This window comes from Heteronotia binoei, chromosome 18 (assembly GCF_032191835.1).
Source record: "Heteronotia binoei isolate CCM8104 ecotype False Entrance Well chromosome 18, APGP_CSIRO_Hbin_v1, whole genome shotgun sequence".
In the NCBI taxonomy this organism is placed as follows: Eukaryota; Metazoa; Chordata; class Lepidosauria; order Squamata; family Gekkonidae; genus Heteronotia; species Heteronotia binoei.
Genome location: NC_083240.1, coordinates 31039083 through 31064928, shown reverse-complemented (window position 1 = coordinate 31064928; position 25846 = coordinate 31039083). Strand labels below are relative to the sequence as shown.

At 45.3% G+C, this 25846-nt stretch overlaps 1 protein-coding gene across 1 annotated transcript; it reads right to left on the bottom strand.

Moving 5' to 3' along the window:
* Positions 1-1212: 1212 nt before the first annotated feature.
* On the bottom strand, positions 1213-25241 carry RCC1L (RCC1 like). The gene is made up of 11 exons (XM_060258912.1): positions 24509-25241; positions 21507-21636; positions 20424-20552; positions 18854-18920; positions 17644-17695; positions 15625-15709; positions 12074-12255; positions 10477-10561; positions 7461-7634; positions 5642-5727; positions 1213-1845 (listed from the first exon to the last, which is right to left on the bottom strand). Exons 1-11 carry the CDS (start codon positions 24899-24901, stop codon positions 1768-1770), a joined length of 1461 nt encoding a protein of 486 aa, XP_060114895.1. The 5' UTR covers positions 24902-25241; the 3' UTR covers positions 1213-1767.
* Positions 25242-25846: the final 605 nt, after the last annotated feature.

Here is a 25846-nt window from a genome sequence, read left to right as displayed (position 1 = left end):
TGCTGGAATAAGATGACAATTACACGTTCCTCGTATCGGCAGGGGGTAATTCCTCCAGTGCATGTGACTCTGTGGAAATATGGCATATGCTCAGGTCTAGGAAAATGGTGGGTGCAAAATGGAGCTTGCAGAGAATTGGTCCTCTTTTAACTTGCCAGTAAGTTTCTTAAGGCAGCCCATACACTGCAGGTTCATCTTTCCAAAAGATAAAACAACTGGATGCTTTTGAGCACCAGCTATTTGCCTTCTCCTCCCATTTCAATTTTAAAGCTGCTGACAGCTGCATCACAGAGAAAGGTCCTCAGGTAGAGTTGCCAGCTCCCAGTTGGGAAACACCTGGAGATTCTGGGGGTGAAGCCTGAGGAGGGGAGGGGTGGGACTTCAGTGGGCCATTGTGTCCGCCTTCCAAGCAGCCATTTTCCCCAGCTGTCACCCAGAGATCAGATATAATGGCAGATCTCCAGCCAGCATCTGAAGATTGGCAGTCCTACCCTGCGGCCAAGTTGGCCCTACTTTTGAAAACTGACAAGCTGGGTCACAACAATCTTGTAATAATGAGTTACATACATTGATTTTGCGGTGTTCAGTTTTGTTTCTCTAATTACTTTACTGGATGAGTGCAACTGACTATTATTGAAGATGAAGGAGGTTTTAAGAAGAAAAAGACCCTAGATTTATACCTCGCCCTTCTCTCTGAATCAGAGTCTCAGAGTGGCTCACAATCTCTTTTTATCTTCCTCCCCCACAACAGGCACCCTGTGAGGTGGGTGGGGCTGAGAGAGCTCTCCCAGAAGCTGCTCTTTTAAGGCAACTCCTGCAAGAGCTATGGCTGACCCAAGGCCATTCCAGCAGCTCCCAGTGGAGGAATGGGGAATCAAACCCGGTTCTCCCAGATAAGAATCCACACACTTAACCACTATACCAAAGTGGCTCTTTCCTTCACATGATCAATTACTGCTCCAGGGCAAGGCTTTGAACAATCCCTGCAGAAAAACTTACCGCCGCCACCACTCCAGAATCCTGCTAGGGAAAACTGGAAGGTTTAACCAGCTAGGAAAATTGGTTTCTTCCATTTAGCCAGGCAGGATCAATTCCACATTCCCTCCCCCCTTCATTTCTGTTTGCAGAAAGCTGTTCCTTGCACTTCAGGCACTGAAGGCATTTGTAAAGGCTCTAGCTGAAGGTGATGACACAGGTATAACCACAACAACATTCGTTTCCAGTCCAGTGCTTTTATGAAGCCCAAGGCAGAGCTGCCCCAAACAATGACCCATGGTTTGGGGAGGATTTTTTTTTTAAAAAGACAACACAGCATTCCGTCATCTCCAACCAGCATCTTCAGAACAGCATACCCTGTTCCCGGTTCATGATTCAAACACACACCCCGTGGCAAAACAAGCAGGCACGAACTTGCTTCGTGGACAATACATTGTTCTGAAGCCTCTGTGACCTTTCGCAGAGGAGAATGTAACCACGGTTTCTCCTGCAACGAGAGTGTTCATTTTCAAAAGGTAACTGGCAATGTCTCTGAAGCTGTCTGCCAGCTGGAGTTTCTTCATTTTCAGCAAATGTTCACACAAGCCCCAGTGGAACGCTCCAGCAACAAACCTGTTGGAGCCACTGATGGGGTAAGCCTTCCGCAGACCGATATGCCAGGGATTCAGGAAGAAGAGAATGCCCATCACAAAAGGGCTGGCACATTCCCATGAGGAATTTGGCCTGCTAGGTCCACCCAGTTGGGTAATCCATGGCAATGTCCAGGTACTGCTAGATGAGGGATTTGGCTAGAGTAACCATGTGGTCTACCCCACAAGCCACGTCAACAACCTCGCCTGGCACTGTCACCTAGACAAGAAAAAAACAGTGAAGAATTGCTAACCAGTTTCCTTTTTGGAACGTTGGGAAGATAGCAACTGGCACACATTAATTCAAAGCCAGACAAAAACCTGGTTCCCAATACAGGCAGTAAAAATTATAAAACTCAAGGGTAATGCAAAATGGCTCTCAGGAAGGGGAGTCTCAAGAATAGTATTAGTTCATATCATATTGTTGAGTTTTGTGAACTAAGCTTCCAAGGTCTGACGAGATTAGTCTGGGACCTTCAGGGCCCCTTCCACCACCACCACCACCCTCTTGGCAACAGCCGGTCAGAAATTAAGAACATAACAGCAGCCACGTTGGATCAGGCTGACAGCCCATCCAGCAACACTGTGTCACACAGTGACCAAAACCCAGGTGCCATCAGGAGGTCCACCAGGCGGGCCAGAACTCCAGAAGCCCTCCTACTGTTGCCCCCCCTCCCCAAGCACCAAGAATACAGAATACATGCTCCACATGTTTATCCAATCCCCTCTTGAAGCTGTCTATGACTGTAGCCACCACCACTTTCTGCAGCAGTGAATTCCACATGTTAATAGCTCTTTGGGTGAAGAAGTACTTCTTTTTATCTGTTCTAAGCCTACTGCTCATTAATTCCATTGAATGTCCACAAGTTCTTGTATGGTGAGAAAGGGAGAAAAGGACTTCTTCCTCTACCTTCTGTATCTCATGCATAATTCTGTAAGCCTCCATTGTGTCACCCCTCCATCATCACTTCTCCGAGTTCAGCAACAAAAGCATGACAGATTTACCCCTGTGGTTACATCCAAGCATCAGGAGGTATATATTGAAAACTGAAGTTGTGCTTTCTCCTATCATGGCCAGAAGCCAACACTGGACCAGCCAGAAACAACAACTTCCCCTCTTAGATTCCTGCCAAGCTTTAGGCTATTTGGGGGTGGGGGGGGGGCTAGTTGTCTGCTGCCGCGCCAAGTAGTGGTACCTTACAAAACTGGCAACACAATCTATAGCAGAAAACAGCAACAACTGTGTACAAAACACACAATATAGATGGATGGATAGATGGATGGATGGATGGATGGATGGATGGATGGATGGATGGATGGATGGATGGATGGTAGATAGATAGATAGATAGATAGATAGATAGATAGATAGATAGATAGATAGATAGATAGATAGATAGATAGACAGACAGACAGACAGACAGACAGACAGACGGATAGATAGACAGACGGATAGATAGATGATAGATAGATAAGAAGATAGATGGATAGATGATAGATAGATAGATAGATAGATAGATAGATAGATAGATAGATAGATAGATAGATAGATAGATAGATAGATAGACACACAAAGTAATTCTTATTTGTCTATGTTTGCTTCCAGCAATGCCAAATATACAGTATACCAAAATATTTCACAAAAGGAAAAGATCCACAGTATTTCAATGTCCAGAGATTATCCAGTCCTTCTCACTTCTTGTTCAATCCTGTGTGGTAGCCAAATTCCTTACAAATCCTGGCTCCAAAGGTGATGTTCCCTTTACGTGCCCGTCAGCTTGGATCATGTTTCGCATAAAATGCTTCCTCAAAGAGCCAATCTGCTCAATTTTTCTTTTTGACATCAACTAAGACCACTTGATCAAATTTCCTATAGGCACTAGCTCAGTCAAGGGACTGGATATTCTCTGGACATTGAAATACTGTGGATCCTTTCCTTTTGTGAAATATTTTGGTATACTGTGTATTTGGTATTGTTGGAAACAAACAGACAAATAAGAATTACTTTGTGTGTGTGTGTGTGTGTGTGTGTATACACACACATATACATTATATATACATATATATACATGTATTGTGTGTTTTGTACACAGTTGTTGCTGTTTTCTGCTCCAAGTAGTGGTGGCAGAAAAATAAATTTGAACTGGTGATGTCAGATGCATCACTGCAAAGATGTTGGAGGGTTGTTTTAGGATTTGCCAGAAACTCTATGAAGTGACGTAGAAATGGAGCTGACACCATTCCATCCCCATGTCCCCATCCTCAGCCCTCCCACTGGCTGCCCATTGCATTTTTTAAAAAGCCATTTATGCTAGATGTCACAGAACCACAGAGTTGGAAGAGGCCATACAACCCCTGCTTAATGCAGGATCAGCCTAAAGCATCACTGACTAGCGATTGTCCAGCCATTGCTTCAAGTCAAGCCAAGGAAACCCCCAGTCAGGCAGTGAGGGAGAGCTCACCACTCCCTAGGCAGCTGATTCCAATGCTGAACTATTCTTACTGCAATTTTTCCATCTAACATCTGGCAGGTATTTTTCTGCCTATAATGTAAACCCATTATTGCAAGTCCTATTCATTGGGATCAGCTCCCTGCCCTCCTCTAAGTGACAACCTTTCAAATACTTAAAGACAGCAATTATGTCCCCCCTCTCCCGCCACTTCCTTTTCTCCCAAGTCCCTCAAGCCTTTCTTTGTAGGGCTTTGTCTCCATGGCCCTGATCTTCTTCGTCACTCTCTCCATCCAGAGGCAATGAGTTCCACAGGACTTCAGGTGCCTGGTGCATCTAGGAATGCCCTGTTGATCCCTGCCTGCAACATTCTGAGGCCATGGATGGGACTGCAACCCTACCTCCATTATGAAGACTGGTTAAGACTGGGAAGGTCAGCCCTGGATGCAATTGTCTTCTGTTTAGACAGCTATTCTCCATGACTGGTTACTACATTGGCTTTGAAAAGTATTCGTTTTGCGGCAAAGGTTGGGTGAATGGTAGAAGGGGGCTGGGTGCATAACTGTGTTTGCAAACACAAATATTTCATGAGTTTCACAAACGCTCACACAAATTCTTGAGTATCTGAGAGCTCAACAGAGATGTTTGCAAGAACAGGAGGGGTTTTCAGGTCAAGTGCAAAGGGGCATTTGCCATTGTTTGTTCTTTTTACATCACAAGACAAGAAACAGAAGCCCAAATGCACTCATTGTCTACCTTTTCTGCTTTTTCAACAAGCCAAGTGTCTCTGTTGTACCCCTCCTCTCCATGAACACATGAAGCTGCTTCCTACTGAATCACACCCTGGGTCCATCAAGGTCAGTATTGGCTACTCAGACTGGCAGCAGCTCTTAAGGTCTCACACTAACTCAACTTAGAGCAGGGATGGGGAACCTTTTTTCTGCCAAGTGCCATTTGGATATTTATAACATCATTCATGGGCCATACAAAATTATCAACTTAAAAAACAGTGCGCCGCCAAGGGAGAACGATTCAGGCCGGCAAAATTAATGCTAAGAATTGTTTTTCTATTTGAAGTAATGTGGGAAGAGCCTAATTCAGCACACACACACACCACAACCCGCCATTCTAGGCAAATGCCTAGGTCCATGCATATTAGACCACATCCCCTAATATTAGCATATTAGGTTACACACTCATTAGCATATTAGGCCACACCATCTGAGATAATCACGTGCAAACTGAACTGGTGGTAGCTGGCTCCCATCCCCCACCCCTGCCACCACCCCTCCCTCCCTTCAGCTGGTCCAAGCAAACCTTTAAAAGCACCCACATATCTCAGCAGCAATCCTTCACAATGCCCAGGAGAGGGGGGAGGCTTGGCCCAGCAAGCCCCAAGGGCCAGACCAAGTGATCTCAAGGGCCGTAAATGGCCCTTGGGCTTGACGTTCCCCACCCCTGACTTAGAGGGAACACTGGACCCAGTAGTAGTTCGCTGTTGCCTTTGGGCAATACGCACAAGCACACATTTTCCATTCCTCAAGAGCTGCTGCCCAATGTTCCTTACCCTCCATGGGAAGTACTGGTCTTCCATCCTGCCAATCCCCAAGCAGCCCCGGATGTTCTTCCCCCAGACGAAGAGCTCTCCTCGATCTGCAAACCAAAAGAACATGGCAGACTTTCACTGGGGGAACAGGGCTACCAGCCTCCAAGGTGGTGCGAGGAGACCTCCTGGAACTACAACTGCTCCCCGGACCAAGAGATCAATTCCCAAAATTATTTATAACCGATTTCCAGACTCATGAGATTGGTTCCCCTGGAGAACATGGCCACTTTGGAAGGTGGACTCTGGCATTATACCCCAATGAGACTCCTCCCCTCTCCAAACCCCGCCCTCCAGTCCTCAGGCTCCACCCCCAAAATCTCCAGGAATTTCCCAGCTTGGAGACAGCAACCCTAATCTGTGTATTTCAGGACCAGTTTCCTCAACACCACTCCCTCTGCAGCTATTTAAAAAAGCAAAGAAGGTGCCATTTCTCCTCAGCTTCCTCCTTGCAAAATTAAATCCTCATGTGTGCAAGTGCACACACTTAAGTTTGGAAGCCTGTAGGAGGAAACCAGTTTCTACAGCTCCTGGTGCTGCTGCCCCCTAGAGGGTGCACTTGACATGACACAATTCCAAGACCATCAATCAGCCATAGTAACAGATGCAAATCCATGGGGGAAACCCATACATTTTAAACTGAACCTGTGCCATTATCATGCATGTGCCTCCACCATTTTTAGGCTAGAAGAAGCACAAGAGACTCAAGACATTCAGTCCATCTAGCTAAGAATTGTCTCCTGTGACACGCAACGTCTCTCTGTAGTCTCAACCCAAGAAGGGCCTTCTCCAAAACCTGGTAACGGAGATTGGTTAACTGGTGACATCAATAATTGAATGTGAGATCTTCTGCAATGTCTGCATCTAACCATCCTTCCCCTAGACTTCTCAAGGTACAGAATATTCTAGCCATCCCACTTGCTGTCTTGGAGCCAGTGGAAGGAAGTTTACTTGCATGATTGAAAAGACACACAATGTATCGCTACTGATAGCTGACCCACAATAACTGACACATAACCCGTAAAGTTTCTGCAGCCGAAACACTGGTTGTCGCGAGTCACTTGTTAGGAAGTGGCGTGCATGGAATCCCACAATAACGTCATAAGAGCACATTGCACTATTGTTTTAGTGCACTCCTTTGCATATTAGGCCACACCTCCCTGATGTAGCCAATCCTCCAAGATCTTACAGGGTTCTTAGTAGAGGGCCTACTGTAAGCTCCAGGAGGATTGGCTACATCAGGGGTGGGTGGCCTAATATGCAAAGGAATTCCTGCCACAAAAAAAGCTCTAGTGCACAGGCATGAATCTGTGCATGATTCACATGTGGACTGCTATCAGAGGTTCATCTGTCTCGTTTCTCTTCCCAGGAAGTCTCTCTAAGAAGTCTTTTAGTCCTTTAAAATCCTTTGCCTGCTATTCCCTTCACATGCTAATTATTTTTAGCATCCAACTACACCTCCAGAAGTGTATCTTCATTAAAAGATTTCTTTTTTTAAAGACCCATATTTGATTCCACCCAGACCCAGAGCACTCCGGCTTCTACCAGTCCAGCACTCCTTTCCTCAAACCACATGCTCTTCTTCTTGGATCCGGGGTATTGTTGTCTGGCTTTTCCCCTTCCTGCATGGGAGGCATGACATTTTCAAACATTCCAGCGCTGCTCCCTTCAGCAGGTAAAATGTTGCTGAACATTCTGTGACATCAACGCAGCTTGGCCCACAGAAGGCAACATCCTCTTCCCCCCAGACTGCCCGAGCTGAGACAACAGTTAAGAAACTTACTGGTGATAGCAGCGAACTGGCTGAGTCCACAATGGATCCGGACCACACGAATATCCGGGCTGAGGTCTGAGTGGCCAAAGAGGGAGGGCGGGATCATTTCGGGGAATGCTGCCTCCGTCAGTTTGGGGCCTTTCCCAAGGATTCCATAGCCCCATACAAAGAGGTGGCCTTCCTCTGCATTGCATTCAGAACAGGTTTGGTGAGCAAATAGACATATTGGTAACACCACATTCACCAGACCCAAATGGGTAATTAGGCATGTTCATTTTAGCAAGCATTGATGGCTTATTGTCAGCTCTCCTCTCTCCAATTCAACGATGTCCCTACGCTATGGAATCTTGTGAGCAAAAATACTACTTTGGGAGCTACTGGCATTAAAGTTGTGAGCTACTGCATAAATCAGTTTGCTCTGGAGCCATTTTTTCTTCAGCTAAGACAAAAATGAGTGAGCCAGAGACTAAAAAACTGTGAGCTTGCTCACACTAACTCAGCTTAGAGGGAACACTGGTCCCAAGATTGCTGTCTTATAGCAAAGGCATTTACAGATATCAAGATATCCCAAAAAATGGATCGGAGGTGGTGAGAACCCCTAACTGTCTTGAAGTGTCATTAACTGGTAGAAAATAGGCTACAGGTTGGATCTAGTCAGTACTGTCACTCAACACTGTTCCAACCCAACCCTCTTCCTTACTATAGCCTTTCCCCCACCTGTCTTTTGTATAGGCTGGTTCCAAGGTCTCTTTTTTGTTATTTAAAGGGGGCCCCCGTCTTCTTTCAACAGCAGAAAAACTGGGTGGATCCAACCCTATGTGATCCCTGATTGCCTGTGATCCATTCTCATGCTGCTGCTAAACCTACTCCTGGAGCTCAAAGCACTGACTGCTTCAATTCAACAACAAAAACACTACACATGTAGAAAACTAGGTGCAATTAGCCTTCTCCTGACACATCATTTTTCTACAGAAGAAGAAGATATCCCGCCCTATACAGGCAGGGATGGGGGAGGGGGGTGTACAGGAGGAGCATTCAGATACATGCAAGTACAAAGTAATACAGCAAAGACAACGGTGTGAAGGAGGCCAGAGAAATGAAATCTGTGCGTTAGACAGAAAGCTGCATTAAGCTACAAGCCTCTTCTCTGACACATAAGAAGAGGCCGTGACTCACTGACAGAATGCTGGTTTTGTATGCAGAAGGTCCCAGGTTTGATTCCTGGTATCTCCAGTTAAAAGGATATCACATGAAGCCGCCTTATAGTGAATCAGATGGTTGGTCCATCGAGGCCAGTTATTATCAACTGAGACTGACAGTAGGTCTCCAGGGTCTCAGGCAGAGGCCTTTCACATCACCTACGGCCTGGTCTTTTTAAACTGGAGATGCCAAGGACTGCACCCAGGACGTCCAGCATGCCAAGCAGAGGCTCTTCCAGTAAGCTCTTCCAACTCCCCCTCCTGAATATTTCCACTCAGATGAGCAGCGGCTCTCCAGAGTCTCAGGTTAAGGTCTTCCGCATCACCTACACCTGATCTTTTAAGGAGGATTAAACCTGGGATCTTCTGCATGCAGGTGCTCTCCCACTGGGCCACACCTCCTCCCCAGGAAGGGAGGTAATAGATGTTGGGTTTTATAGAAAGAGAGCCAGTTTGGTGTAGTGGTTGAGTGCGCGGACTCTTATCTGGGAGAACCGGGTTTGATTCCCCACTCCTCCACTTGCAGCTGTTGGAATGGCCTTGGGTCAGCCATAGCTCTCACAGCAGTTGTCCTTGAAAGGGCAACGGCTGTAAGGGCTCTCTCAGCCCCACCCACCTCACAGGGTGTCTGTTGTGGGGGGGAGGGAGGTAAAAGAGACCGCTCTGAGACTCTGAAAGTATAGGGCAGGATATAAATCCAATATCATCATTATCATCATAAGGAATGACAAAATCTGAGTGAGCTGGACCCCCCCCCCCCAGTCTGACTTGCTATAAAGCAGTTTCATTCTTGCCAGCTTTACATCTCACGACAGGGAGCCTTCAAAGAAAAGTCAGTCACTTCTTTTCACGTGAAATCTGGGGCACTGTGGTCACATGGTAGGATGGCACCCTGTTTGCAAATGGGGCACGCAGCCCCGCCATGTGAGTGATGTAGTGGTTAAAAGTGTTGGACTAAGTTCTGGGAATCCTGGGTTCAAATCCCCACTCACGTCACGAGAACTTGCTGGGTGATCTTGGACCAGTCACACTTTCTCAGCCTAACCTACCTTGTACGATTGTCATGAGGATAAAATGGAGAAGAACAAGAGGAGGTTGGTTTTATACTCCACCCTCCGCTAGCCAAAGAACTCTCAGGGGGGCTTATGAACCTCCTTTCCCCTCCCCACAACAGACACCCTGTGAGGTAGGTGGGGCTGAGAGAGCTCTAACAGAAACTGCTCTTGAGCAGAACAGCCTTGAGAGAACTCATGGCTGACCCAAGGTCTCATCAGCAGCTGCAAGTGGAGGAGTAGGGAATCAAACCAGGTTATCCCAGATAAGAGTCCGCGCACTTAACCACTACACCAAACTGTCAGTTGCTTTTGGGTCCCCACTGGAGAGAAAGGCGGGGTATAAATAAATAAAATAAAATAAATAGCTAAGCACTTCAGATGGCTTTGCTCGGCACACACCAGACAGGTTCCCCATCCCAGAGACCGAGGCTAGTGCCTGTGGAGATGAAAACGCCGGCAGGGCTCAGCTAGTTCTCAGTGCGCCTGGCCCACTAGGATGCTTCTCTGCCCCCACGCCTTCCCTTTTGTTTGCTGGCTCAACAAAACAAGACAGGTGCCGTGCAGCTATTTTGGCATTTGTACTAAAAAAGGTGCACCTGCCCCTCATTTATCCCAAAGCAGCCTGCAATTGAAGGACACCTCCAGACTCGGTAAGAGTTTCACGCGCTTCTCTCAACTGCAGAAATGCCGCCCATAAAAGATCCAAGCCACCCTGCAAACCTCAAAAAGCAAGCAGTCCTAAAAAAAATTCCCCCGAAGAGATAAGCTCACCGTTTAAGAGAATGTTGACTGTTCCCCCGCAAGCAGCTTCCTTCACCTTCCCGACTTTGAAGGGTAGGTGTCTCGGCACATTCACCTGTTCAGGATTGCAAGTTTGGGAGGTGACCCCAATGGAGTATATTTGTTTTCTCAACAATTTCCCACTTGATAAAGGAGCGAAAGGGATCAAAAAGGGGAATTACAGAATAATTACAGAAAGGAATATTAAGGGTGCACACATAATTCAAAAATTACACAATGTGAAAAAGAATACATTCCTGTTTTGACATACAGATCTTCACAGGGGTGGAATTCCAGCAGGAGCTCCTTTGCACATTAGGCCACACACCCCTGATGTAGCCAACCCTCCTGGAGCTGACAGGGCTCTGTTTTGTAAGCTCTTGGAGGATTGGCTACGTCAGGGGTGTGTAGCCTAATATGCAAAGAAGCTGCTGCTAGAATTCCACTCCTGGATCTTCATCAGTCATGAACGACCCTGTGCAAGTTAATTTCGGTGACAGAAATTCAGAAGTGAAATGATGGTATGCAGTACGGTGTAACTTCAAAGAACAACGATTATGGCTTCAATCTTCATCGGTCGTGAACAACCTTGCACTGATAACTTTGGAAGCCAGAGGCTCAAAAAACAAATTCATTGTGCATAGTACTGTGTCGCTTCAAAAACCAACAGCGTCGCTCATATCCAAAGAGCAACTTTGGTGAGTGTAGTATAAACATAAACAAAAGAATGCTCCTTATGAGGGATTCCCTCGAATCAGGAATTCAGCCGGCATCCTGTCTTGTATGTCTTTTTCTAGCTCATAAACTAAAAACTTATAGCTATGCCATTTTGTAGGGTTTTTTCCAACAGATTTTTTTTTCAACCGTTTCAACATAAACTAGAAACTTATAGCTATGCCATTTTGTAGGGTTTTTTTCCAACTTGCTAACTTTTTATAGACAGCCACTGCAGCTGTATATAATTGCAATTCTTATTAAAGCACAAAAGTTCTTAGCGATGTTCCTATTTATTGTTATCATGGGCATGTTACGTTTTTTGCAATTACAACTATTTTCTCACACTTTGTAATTCTTGAATTATGTATGCGCCTTTAATATGCCTTTTTATAATTATTCTGTGATTATTCTCAGAGCCCTGGTACTCAGTACCCCCTTTTTTCCCCAAATCAAAAAGGGAAAGAGAACTCAAAACTTATCTAAATGAAAACCAGTCTTCGCCTTCCCACAAAATGCTGGCCTCTGTTTGAAGGGCTGCGATGATTCCGCTGCTGCGCGAGGTGCAGAATTTAGTCATCAGCATCCTGATAGATCCCTGCCCTTTCCACTCTCTTTTTCTTTAAAAAGAACTGAGACGTTTCCAAGCATGAAAAGTACTAGCAGTGCCCAGTGAAATGAATAAGAGCTTGGATGGCAATTAGATCAGCCAGCAAGGTCAGCACTATCCAGCACCCACCCCCCAACTAAAGATTGTCAGCATTCAAGTAAGATCCCATATTGTGAAAATCCCAGTGGGCAAAGGACATATGCACTCTGTACATTCCAGGGCAGCAAGTCAAAGAAGGGCGAATCCCTTCAGGTTCTTTCTAACCTGTGTCAGCTCTGAAACGGAAGCCAGCTGCAGGTATTCCGAGTTCCCCCAGCCGAAAACCTCCCCGTCTGCCGACACAGCAAGGCAGCTGTCTCCGTAAGTAGCAACCTGGACGATGGGGACCCCGGCAATATCGCCACCCAGTTTGGTCGGAGTGCTGACGCTGTCATAATGGCCAAGGCCTGGTTTGCAGAAGAGGAGAGAGATAAACTGTAGTCAAGACACCAGGCAGCGTTAGTAGGGAGCACCCAAGAAAAACAGGAGCCTAGTGGCCCCCGAAGACTAACACAATTGATTCCAGCGTAATTCACTGCTGATGATCTACCGCTGAGCTCACTTCATCAGATGCAATGGACTTCAGTCGTCTGATAAAGTGAGCTTGGATGCACGGAAAGGCTACCCTGGAATCAACAGTTTTAGTCTTTAAGGGGCCACTGGATCTCCTATTCTGTTGTTTGTTTGCTGTTATAAGATAGTGCTCTTTTGAAAAAAGAAAGAGCATGCAGCTGTATTGCCTTGCCTCCCTGCAAATCTGCAGGGGCACAAGGTTCCACACAGCACACGCCTTGCATGCCTCCCAAGTTTCAGGATCCTGGGCTGGGGAAAGACTTTCAAGTGCAACAATGAGCCAGCTGGACCAAAGAGCCAGTGAAGCAAAAGATGGCTTTAAAATTAGTGGAATCAACTCCCAGAGGGGGTGCGAGCCCTGCGGGACCTGAACCAGTTCCGCAGGGCTTGCAAAACCTCTCTTTTCCAACTCGCATTTGAATTAGGACCAGACTAACTTGATAAAATCATTCTAACTCTAGCCATCTTATGTTGTAACTGAAGCTGTTAATATGTAATTGTGACACCAGAAATTATAGCACCTATTTTTATGTATTTTAATCTATATATGTAATTGTATTGTATTTATAATGTTTATCTGCTTTTAATTGAATCATGACGTAGTCATGTCTGTGAGCCGCCCTGAGCCCGCCTTTTGGTGGGGGAGGGCGGGATATAAAAATAAAATTTATTTATTTATTTATTTATTTATTTATTTATAAAATCAGAGAGGCTGCTTGCCACTCTGAAGGCCTCCAGTTCCCTCTCTAGCTAAAGGGTCTCGGGAAGCAGACCTGGGAAGGATGATCCTCCAGACTTGTGGCAAGTCAGCACCAGGACAAAGGCCCTTGGCTCAGCGGTAGATCATTTGCTTGGCAGGCAGAAGGTCCCAGCTTCAATTCCCAGCATCTCCAGTAAAAAGGACTAGGCCATAGGTGATGTGAAAGGCCTGAGACCCTGGAGAGCCGCTACCAATCTGAGCAGACAATACCAACTTTGACGGACCAGGGGTCTGATTCAGACAAAGGCAGCTGTATGTTCACGTGACAGACAGGTGAGCAGCCCGTCAGGGCACCTGAGATGCTCAGGCAGACCTAGGCAAAGGGAAAAAGTGAGCCAGTGGCAGCCACCAGTTGTAAATGTCAAAACCACAGCTGGGTAAATGACCTTTTAGGATACTGTGGGGTACTGAGCAATCTGAAGATGCCAGCCTAACTGCATGACTCAAAGTGAGTGATTACATGTATGAACTGTCCCAAAACTATGCGCCTGACTAAGCTCTGCTGGGAAACAGCTGAGTAGTGCTGGCTATCCGTCGTGCCTCTTTGCACCGGGACGACTGGACCGTTTCTGGATGTTTCCACGTAAGCAAGGAGAAAAGAGCCACACTCTACTGTGTTAGAATTAGCTCTTATGTGGACTTAGAACCACTGGTTATAAGATTTCTGTATTGTGATGTGGACCTTACACATGTTATCTCCGAGTCTGCAAGTTATGTTTTTAAGCTGTCAGTGTGCAGTTATTTTTGATGCAGATTTGTCAGAATCGTCACAAAAATTATATTAATAGCACTTAATTGAATACAACTTATAAGAGAGCCAGTTTGGTGTAGTGGTTAAGTGGGCGGACTCTTATCTGGGAGAACCAGGTTTGATTCCCCACTCCCCCACTTGCACCTACTGGAATGGCCTTGGGTCAGCCATAGCTCTGGCACAGGTTGCTTTGAAAGGGCAGCTGCTGTGAGAGCCCTCTCAGCCCCACCCACCTCACAGGGTGTCTGTTGTGGGGGGAGAAGACATAGGAGATTGTAAGCCGCTCTGAGTCTCTGATTCAGAGAGAAGGACGGGGTATAAATCTGCAATTCTTCCTATAAAAACGTATATTTCTGCAGCAGTTTGCCGTGAGCTTTTGCTATCATTATAACACCAGTGAGGTGGCAGGCAAGAGCTTCCAAGTGAGTGGTGAGTGGGGCTTCAGTGCTTTTTGGGTCTCCCTCCCCCCCCCCCCCGCCCCTTGGCCAGAAGCAGAGAAATGATAGAGAGGTACATGAAATGTCCTCAGCTGGCAAAATTTCCTCAGAGTGCAACTTCGCCTTTGACTCTTTCCCCCTGGATGTTTTATAACTGAAAAGCAGTATGTGTGCCCTCACCTGGATGGCCCAGACTAGCCCAATTTTGTCAGATCTCGGAAGTTAAGCAGGGTCAACCCTGCCCAGTATGGGAGACCACCAAGGAAGTCCAAGGTTGCTGCACAGAGGCAGGTGATGGCAAACCACCTCCGTCCATCTTCTGCCTTGAAAACACTAAGGGGCCACCTGGAGTCAGTTGTACAGTTGTACCGCACCATAATATTTTCTTATTTTCGTTTCCTTTTGTACTATGTTCTTCTTAACTGTTACGTGCCAAGAAAGGCTGATTGAATTGAAACTAAGTCAGTTGTAATTTGACTGCTCTTTCCATCACCAAGCAGGATATGAAGCCTTACAAAGTTCCTTAGGTCAAAGACAAAAGAGGCCTTTGACTCTACCGAGCTTCCAATCTAAGGCAATGTGGGAAAAGCAACAGAAAGAAAAAGAAAAAGGAGGGGGAGATGCATGGCTCTGAGTCTAGCACAGGGGTGGCCAAACTGCAGCTCAGGAGCCATGAGTGGTTCTTCTACACATCTTGTGTGGCTCTCGAAGCCCCCACTGCCTTGTTGGCCGGCCTGGAGAAGGCATCTGTCTCTTTAAATCACTTCAAGTCAAACCAGCTAGCAGCTTGGAGAATGCATTTAGAGTTGCTTTCTTGCTTTCTTTCTACCTCTTCTCCCTCCCCTCCCCATTATTTTCCTTCCTTCCTTCTTTCCTTCCTTCCTTCTTTCCTTGTTCTGCAGCTCTCAAATATCTGGCACTCATGTCTTACAACTCTCAAACACCTGATGTTCATGTCCTGCAGCTCTCAAATAACTGACATTTATTCTATGTAGCTCTTGGAATAAGCAAATTTGGCCACCCCTGGTTTAGCATAATCCAAAGAGTGGTTCTCACTTGACACATTTTTCCAGTCCCTAATTTAACAGAAAAGGCAGCCATTTCCAAGTCTCTACCCCGGCCTCTTCCCCACCCTGCTGCTTGCTTAATAATCCCTCTGGTGTTGGGAGCAGAACCACCAGCGCCATCCAGCTCTCGTGTTTCTGCAGCCTGCAGCCATGGGGTCCCCAGGCCTGACTCACCTCCGTTATCCTACCTGTTTGGCCATCGGCTCCCCAACCGCAGGAATAGATGTCTCCTTTTTCTGTCCGAAAGAGACTGTGGTCCTGCCCACAGACAATCTGTTGGCAAAAAAGGGGGCAGGATGGAGAAGTAAAGGCAAAGAAGAAGAATCCTGGATACAATTTCATTCAGAAAGTATTTTTTTAAATGTCTGCACTGCAGCAGCCCCAATACGACAACAATACCAGCCCATCCACAGCTCTTTCAGTGTTTTAAAGCATTTCACAAAATGGCACCTTGCTGAGAGCCTTACAGCAGCCCTGGGAGGTAGGCCAGTTATCATACTCAACACACCCCAAACTGCAGCGAGTGGGCTTACAGAAGAGATAAGATTTGATCTGAGCACTGCGGCTCATTCTCTAAGCCACTGCACTGATATAGCTAGCCCTGACCTGGATATGGATGGCCCAGGCTAGCCTAGTCTCATCAGATCCCTGGCAAGTATTTGGATGGGTGACTTCCAAGAGCTGTGATGCAGAGGCAGGAAATGGCAAAACCACCTCTGAAACGTCTCTTGCCTTAAAACAGGGGTGTCAAACATGCAGCCCGGGGGCCGAATTAGGCCCCCGGAGGGCTCCTATCAGGCCCCTGTGCAACTGGCTCTTGTCTGCTTCCTTCTCCCTCTCTCTTGCTTCCTTCTGCATCTCAGCTTGCTTTGCAAGGCTTGCTCAATTGCACAGGAGCTACAGAATGAAATCTCAGTTTTCTCCATTGGTTGAGACTCCTTCCCCTCCTGGTCCCCTGGGGAGGGAGGGAAAGAGCCAGAGCTTCCTTTGCCCAGTTCCCTTCCTTAGCCCAGTTCCCTGGGAGAAATACAAAGAAGGCACCTTTAAGACCAATGAGTGCTAATCTTTTAAGCATGTTTTAAGGGTTTTTTTTAAAAAAAAAAATCTTTTTAAAAACTTTAGGCGTGTTTGTCTGTGTCCTTTAAAAAGTTTATATCACTGCTACCTAATCTTAAATAGCCCGACGCGGCTCAGCCCGGCCTGACAAGGTCTCATTTATGTCAGATCCAGCCCTCAAAACAAATGAGTTCAACACCCCTGCCTTAAAAGAACAAGTCTAGTTCGCCACCTAGTGGTGCATGAAGCTAAAGGAGTTAGAAGTTCTGACTGCCAGACAATTTTAGAAGCTCCTGGCTATACTACACATACTGCTATACGCAACAACGACGATAAACCATATTCCAATCTTGTAGCCTGTTACAGACCAGCAAAAGGGGCATCTGACAAAGGGAGCTTTGACTCACAACTGCTCATATCCCAAAATCTTAGTATCTAATAGAGCAATCCTAAAAATACTTTCCTGGGAGTAAGCCCCCTTGAATAAACCAGAGTAGGTTTCTGAGCAGGCTGGCATTTACATAATATAAAAAGAGCCTTGCTAGATTAGACAAGGGGGTCCGTCTAGTCCTCCTTCCTGTTACACACAACCAGCCATGGGCTACACAACAGCCCTACAAGTCAATGCTAAGTTCACTTAGTTCAGTGCTTAGTTTTCATGGCCCTTTCTTACACACCCTGGGAAATGCTGTTCACTGCTTTGGAGTCAAGCAGCAATTTTTCTCCAGGCCATTTTGGCCAAGGATCCTGGAAGGTTTTTCTGCTATCTTCTGGCATGGAACAGGGCTCACTGGGGAGGTGTGGGGAAGAGGCATTTGTGAATTTCCTGCGTTGTGCAGGAGTTTGGACTACATAACCCAGGAGGTCCCTTCCAAAGCTGTGATTCAAGTCATTCTTCTGTGGTTGATCGACCATTTTAGATGTGGTTCATAAACCTATTTCAGATCCAATCTTCGAGGATTACAGTTCACTAAATTAAACCTGGATTTTGCATTATGTCTGAACCCAACCTTGAGAGTGTTTACGAATTCAACTGAAGGGCTTTGGGTGAATGCAATCAGAAATTGACCAGGGTGGTATGCCCAGAGTTGAGAGCTTTTTTTTTTTAAAAAACAAGCCAGGGGATGATACACAGGCAATGGATTTCTTACCTGAACAACTCGGTCCTTGAATCCTCGCAATCTGTGAATTTGCTGACTTTCACTGTATTCCCACCAGCGAGAGGAGATAACGAGGCAGTAAAAAAAGATTTAAAATATGTGTTCATTAGAATGTTCAAAAGAATACGACAATAGCAAGATTTACACACAACCAAAAAGAACTATAGTCTTGAGTTGCAATGATGGATGTTTCAGACATCCATTCTGTGTTACTTTAGCGCAGGGCTCCCTTTGACACACTTCTTGGCATCCACTGAGTGTTTTTAGAAAGTAGGCAGGGCTGGGTGAGGTTTTTGCTTAGAATGTTTGTTACACAGTCTGTAGAGTTTTGTGGACTCTACAGCTTTCTTATAATGTGTAGCTGAAGTTTCTGTACTGCTTGGATAATATTTATTTATTTTATTTAGTAGGCTTATATTCCGCCCTTTCCCTTAACAGGCTCAGGGCAGATCACAACATAAATTGGACAATAAGAACCTACAATTCAAATTTAAAACAATACAATAAAACCAAAACAGTAGAACAATAATAATAATTAAAAACTCATTACTTTGTTACACACAGTGCTTTTTTTGAGTGGGAACACACAGGAATGCCATTCCAGCTGGCTCGGTGTCAGGGGGTGTGGCCCAATATGCAAATGAGATCCTGCTGAGTTTTTCTCCAAAAAGCCCTGTGACACAATGGTGATGTCAGGGGTTGTGGCCTAATATGCAGATGAGTTCCTTTTTTCACACTTTACAATTTACTAGCATATATACAGTGTCGTGGTATAGTTTTGAGTGTATGCAACATCTTTGTCAGTTGTTTCATGCGTTTCAGATGCTGTGAACCTTATGTGGCTTTGTTCTTCTTGCTGATATGTTGCAGCAGCCATTTTGTGGCTTGCTCTGCCTCCTGTGGCATCCATTTTGTCCACCACACAATATCAGAATAGCAAAGGTGCCAAGTCTCAAGCACGTCAGGGGATCCCTCCTTTAGACAATGGCAGCTATCAAAAATATAGCAGTTATCATATTGAGCTAGAAAAATTTTTATTGGGGGGGGGGCCTCATGATGCAGAAAGCAACATGTAGCAGTTAGAATACCAGATGAGGACTTGGCAGACCTGTGTTCAAATTCCCACAATGCCCTGAAGCACATTAGAAGATCTCTGCTGCCGAGACACAACACCTCCCCTGAAGAGAAGAGATCTTCTCACCTGTATATTTCCCCATCAATCACCTTTCGGCCGCACTGTCCATAAGCATTGTTGCCCATGCTGAAGACTGAAACAAAGCCAGATGATGTGGTCAAATCTCAGAAAGCACCAAACATCTGTCCAGAGGGACACAGACAAGCAGTAGCTCTTCCCATGTTCATCTGAAGTTGCCCTTCTTGCAAGGTAGGCCCCTTGAGTTAACCAGTGCAGCACTGTCTGTTCCAACAGGCATTGGCTCTCCAAGGTCTCAGGCAGAGAAAGGAGAAATCCAGGAGATTTTTCAGCGGGAGACAGAACCAGGGCCTTCTACACAGAAAATGGTTGCTTTACCACCAAGCCATGGCTGCCTCCCTCCCTCTCCTTGGCCCTTACCTAGAACTGCAAAGACCCGGGGGCGGGGGGGTGGGAGACAGGGAGGACATTTTCCCCCTTTTTTCCATTGGAAAATTTGGGAGAGCACTGGGAAAAAAAACCCTCCTATGAAATATTTTATCTTTATAACAAGTAAAAGGCTTCTTGGCAAGGCTTTTCACATTTAAAAAGGTGTAGCCTGGAAAAGTGTCAGTCATTTTTAAATTTTTCCAGTATTATAAAATTGGAAAATTTAAGGGAACACTGGGGGGGGGGGGAACTCTCCTATGAAATATCTTCTCTTTCTGAATGAGAAAAGTCTAGCTTTACAAAACGTTTTTATCATTCCAAATGAACAGCAAAAAAAAAAAAAGTCTGGGGACTTTCTCCATTTTTACAAAGGAGCAACTGAGATATTTTGGGAAACACCATAAGGACCCTCTTTACTGCAGACATAAACAACATTTTCAAGAATTTGTTTTGCTTAAATGTAAATAATTTTGACAATAATCAATATGCTATGATGCATTTTATGATAACACATGATTAGAAAGTTCAATGTTTTCAATGTTATAAAATTTTAAACTGGCAGTCCTAGTTTTTGTGACCTTCTAAAAGAGTCCGTCCCAATGATTCACTTTTCTGTTTACTACTGAATATTTTTCTGTCATCAACTTTTATTTTTTCTACCTCTCAAATGTCAAATAAATAAAGATACATGTTCTATGGAAGTATAGGATTCAGCAGTTAACTTTTTCTGAAGTACGCTAAAGGCATGACACTTTTAAATCCCATCAACATGCCAAACAGCAAGATGTTATATACTCACTAAGTTAGAAATGACGTATTACATATTATTAAAGCACAATGCTATATATACTCAATAAATTATAAATGATGCATTATGTATTGTTAAATCAGAAAACAAATAGTTTTACTTTCATAGAAAACTAAGTAGTGCATAAATTTCAATTTCCCCCCCAAAATACCATTTTTTCCCATGGCTCCAAACTTTTCAAGAACTTTACATCTCCATCTTTACTTAAACATGGGCAGTTTTTATTTTTAAAAATTACTTAAAGAACATGAAAAGCCAGCATTCCGGCCAATATCAAAACCCAAATTACAGGGATGCTGGACTTGGCAGCCCAAGAAATACTGGAGTAGACCACTGATGAGGTTCTGCGCTTCTTCAGGATATGCAGGGCTATCGGCTTACCTCCTTCATTATCTGTCAGCACCAAGGAGTGTGCTCGGCCACACGACACTTGCAAAACTCGGGTCTCTTGGGGCTTGTCCAGAGGCAATGGAATGGGGCTCGGCTCCAAGACATATTCATAACCACGTGCTTAAAGGGGAGTAAAAAAGGAGAAAAAGATTACTTATTCATATGCTTGTGAGCACCTTCAACCAGTCTGCTGCCTCTGAACGTGGAGGTTGCCCTCACTCACCGTGGCTAGAAGCCACCATGAATCTATCTAAATCCCCTTTTAAAGCTGTTTATTCCTGCAGCCATCACTACTACATCCTCCGGTAGTGAATTCCACATTGTAATCACTGTGTAGAGAAGTATGTTCAATCTGGAGAAGAGGTTAAGGAGGCTGAGGAGGAACATGATTGGTCTCTTTACGTATCTGAAGGGCTGTCACTTAGAGGAAGGCAGGGAGCTGTTCCTCTTGACAGCAGAGGACAGGACTCACAAGAATGGGTTTAAATTAACAGTGGGAAGGAACTGGTTGGGTATTAGGAAGCCTTCCCCTTAATAATAGGCTTGAATTAATCATGGGCAGGTAACAGCTGGATATTAGAGTGGGGGGGAATTCAGTAAGAGTTGTTCAACAGTCGAATCAGCTACCAAGGGAGGGGGTGACCGCCCCACACACTGGCAGTCTTTAAGCAGCAGCTGGACAAACACTTGTCAGGGATGCTCTAGGCTGATCCTGCACTGAACAGGAAGTTGGACTAGAGGGCCTGTACATCTCCTTCCAATTCTGATTCTCTCCTTTCTCCCATCCTGAATCTACCGCCCATCAGCTTCATTGGATGCCCTCGAGTTCTAGTATTTGGGGAGAGGGAGAAAAAGTTATCTTTGTCAACTCTCTCCACCCCATGCATAATTCCCATTGTCTTCCCTGTTTAAATGGCTTAACTATTTGGAGTTCTCCATAAGCCGCTTTGTTTCTCATCAGGGAGAAAAGCGGCACGGAATTAAATCAATAATACTGGGCACAAACAAGGAAGCGAGTAACCAACCACAGCCGTGGGCTGAGCTTCAGATCTCGCCAAGGCATTGGGTACTTACAGCGATCCTTCCTGCTCTGATGAAATCCAATCTGAGAGTCCTTGTTGAGTCCCATCCCCCAGACTTTGGTAATGTCCGTGGTCCTGGAGGAAAGCAGTGTAAATCCGTAGCCGCAGGCAGCAGAGGAGATCTTTTTTAAAACAAACAAACAGATTTTAGGTCCAGTTTAATGATACAAGAGAGTGAAGGGCAAGACAGCAGCAGGCAGGTGTGGCCGTGTTCAACAGTGGAGGCTTGACCACAGTGGGCACGAATACAGCTTGTTGCTACGTTTTTTGCCCTCCTCTCATGCACTGAGAATGACTAAACGGTTTCCCAGTTTGGGAAGTCGAGGAAAGTAATTGATTGTGCAAAGTCAATAATAAGTAATACTCTGGAGGTTCTACAAAATATGTACTCCTGAAAACAAGAACTTGAAGAAACAGAGATCAAATAGTTATAAATTGTATTCCTCTCTCTGTGTGTGTGTGTGTGTGTGTGTGTGTGTATATATATATATAAGAAAAAGAACTGCAGAATTATGCCCCACCCTTCTTTCTGAGCAGCTTGCAATTTCCTATATCTTCTCCCCCCACAACAGACACCCTGTGAGGTGGGAGGGGCTGGAGAGGACTCTCACAGCAGCTGCCCTTTCAAGGACAACCTCTGCCAGAGCTATGGCTGACCCAAGCCCATTCCAGCAAGTGCAAGTAGGAGTGGGGAATCAAACCTGGTTCATATATATATATATGGCTCTTTTTGTAGCAGGAGCTCCTCTGCATATTAGGCCACACCCCCTGATGTAGCCAATCCTCCTGGAGCTTAGAGGGCTCTTTGTACAGGGCCTACTGTAAGCTCCAGGAGGATTGGCAACATCAGGGGGTGTGGCCTAATATGCAGAGGAGCTCCTGCTACAAAAAGAGCCCTGTATATATATACACACACATATGGAAAACTACTTTAGAATGATACACCAGTGGTGTTTATTTCCCTGGAACTGATCTAAAATTTTCATAAGGCATCAGTTGAAAAAGCTCTGCAATAGACTACAGGGGTTTTTTTAAGTTTCTGAAATATACTGGAAGTATTTTCCCAAAAAAACTTTATTTCAATATAAGATCAGCTCTGATAATCATAAAGTAATAAAAGGAAAAACCCATGCAATGTGACAAAACAATGAACACAAATTAAGAGGGGGGAACAAAGAAAGTAATTTCCTCCTCAAACAGATAAACAAAATTACTGGGACTCAACCAGCTGTTTGCATATCCCACACACCTGTAGACAAAATCTGGCAACTTTACAAGTTTTCTCCTGGAAAGAGTCAACAATGAGGAGAGAGACATTAAGTTGTTCAGATCTTTTCAGTATAGTTGAGAGAACTGGAGCAATATACTGATGTTGGCTACACTGTAGAATGGGCAATGCAGGAGAACATCTTCAACAGATTCTACTGTCCCTGTATGACATGGTATCTGCTTTCCAATAGGGCTGAAGGTAGAGCATCAAAGAGTGCCAGGGTAAAAATTCTCCAAAAGTTTGAAATCTCAAGGGATCTAAGATAATCTGCTAGTTGAAAAATATTATTTAATACATCATGGCCTGTTAAAAGGTAAAGGTAATCCCCTTTGCAAGCACCAGTAGTTTCCAACTCTGGGGTGATGTTGTATCACGTTTTCACGACAGACTTTTTTTACAGGGTGGAACAAAATAGGAGTCAATAGCACATTTAAGACTAACTTAGTTTTATTCTGAATGTAAGCTTTCGCGTGCTCTAAGCACACTTCATCAGACGAGGAATCTGGCACGGTGAGCAGAGTCACACATAGCTGGTAGGCAATGGCTCAGAATGTAAAATGTGTGGCTCTGCTCACTGTGCCGGATTCCTCGTCTGATGAAGTGTGCTTAGAGCACATGAAAGCTTACGTTCTGAATAAAACTAAGTTGGTCTTAAAGTGATATTGACTCCTATTTTGTTTTACTAATTCAGACAAACACGGCTGCCTACTTGGATCTATTTACGGGGTGGTTTGCCATTACCTTCCCCAGTCATTTACACTTTACCACAGCAAGCTGGATACTCATTTTACTGATCTTGGAAGGATGGAAGGCTGAGTCAGCCAAGCCGGCTACCTGAACCCAGCTTCCACCAGGATCAAACTCAGGTTGTGAGCAGAGTTTGGACTGCAGCACTGGAGCTTACCACTCTGTGCCACGGGGTTCCTAATCGTGGCCTGTTAAAGCTTTTTTTCCCTCTGAACTGTTTAAATGGTTTATACACCGCATCAGGATGTGGAATTAAACATGTTAACCCGTGTGGAATAGTGTTTAGAGTATCAGATTAGGATCTGAGAGACCCTGGTTTGAATTCCTGCTCTGCCACTGAAGTTCACTAAGTGACCTTGGGTCTGTCACACTCTCTGCCAAACTTAGCTCATTGGGTTGTTCTTAAGTGTATAAAAGGGGAGAACCTTATTGTAAGCCACTGAGGGTCCCCATCGGAAAGAAAAAAACAGGATAAAAATGTCTAAACAAACCAGCATTGACCATATCAAGTGGTTATGTCAATGAAAGTACCACTAGAAGTCTCAATATATTAATGGGAATATTGACAAAAGTACGCAATTAAAATGGGATGCAATTAAAATGATGAAATTGGCACCCATGAAATATTCTAAAGAGGATGATCACTGAAAAATCCTGTTATGCCACAATGAGAATGAGATGATAAACAACTTTGCATTTATGTACTGAATCTTTGCATTTGTGTACTGAATCTTTGTATATTTTATCAATAATAATATCCCATGGCATCTCTTACTAAAGGATCTCAGGTGTTAGGAAAGACTTTTCTCTGCCTGAGCTCCTTTAAAGCCACTGCCAATCAAAGTAGATATCATTGACTTAGATGCCCTATATACTTGGTAGCTTTGTATATTTTATCAATACAATTTCCTTTACAACTGAAGCATTCCAAGAGAGCAGATTGTGTGCTCACTCCCTCTCTTTCCCCTCTGCCTCACCTTCTCCTCCAGTTCCAGACGATATGGAGTGGGCTGGATTCTCCTCCGTACCTTATACCCTGCATCAGGCACGACAAAAGAAGGGATGCCCAAAGCTCCCGAGTAGGTAAAGCCCCACACAAAGACTCGGTTTTTCCTCTTGGCTTGTCCCCCCACATATTGGAAAATGGGGGAAGCAGCATCAGCTTCTTTGATGTCCCGGATGCTTTTTGGACCAGCTGCTTTGGCCAGGTTTCTGGAGAGCCGTTCAGGTGGGATCTTCTTCGGGAGGCGTAGAAACATCCCATTGGGAATGGCAAGGAAACCTCTTTGTGGAATCAGAGAAGCCCCCAAGAGAGATACCTGCAGTCGTCTTGGAAAGCCTAGGAAGAGCTCCCTCTGGCACACCGACATCCCCAAGAGAGACCCCAATACCTTCTTCAGGGAATCAAGCGGTGGCTCTTCCTTAGGCGCTAGAGATGTCACCCACTGGGTGCCCAATCCTTCCTTTGGGAAACTCAGCAGCAGCCCCCTATTGAGCGCCAAAGACGAAAGAACATCCAAAGAAAGAATTAAAGACGGAATTCATTTTAAATTCATTTCAGAGGTGCTAAAAGAACGACCCCATGAAGCCTCCTAAACTCCACCCTGACTGGAAAGGCTACACTTGCTCCTCTCCCCGCTATTCCTTTCCAAAACCGTCACATCTAAGCCCAGCACAGCAAACTCTGCAGCATGGAGAGCGCCATCTTGGCCACCTTTCCCCTTCGTTTGACCTCACTGCGCAGGCGCACTTCGACCAAGTAGGCACCGCCGCCATGACAGGGGAGGCAAGAGGCTGCTTCTCCCCTCGTCTCTCTCATTCGCTAGTTCTATCACGTGACGGGGAAGTCGCCTATTCGGAGCGGCGGCCATGACAGTAGAGGCACTGCCTGTCTGCACGCATGGAGGGGTGTGTGTCTTCTTACAGTTAATAAATTTATTGGCGGTGTACAGAAACACTTTTGCAAACAACGATAAGGAAATAATCTCTCGTATCTGTCATTCGTTCGGAGAGGAGGCTCGTCTTGTCTGCCTCTGCTGTCTTGTACGCGGGCGCAGACCAATTCGCCGATGGCGGCCATAACACGAGAGGCAAAAGGCTTTCCGCTCCACGGCGTTAGAATGCCTAGAAGTGTATTGGCGCCCCCTAGCGGCGGGGAAAGCAAAGACAGTGGGCGTGACGATAGAGGCTTTACTCGACCGAGAGCTTTGTCTTAAGGGAGGTATGTGCTGATTATGCCTACCGCACACAAGGAAGAAGGAAGGATGGATGGATCCCAGTAGGCAGCCGTGTTGGTCTGAAGCAACAGAACAAAG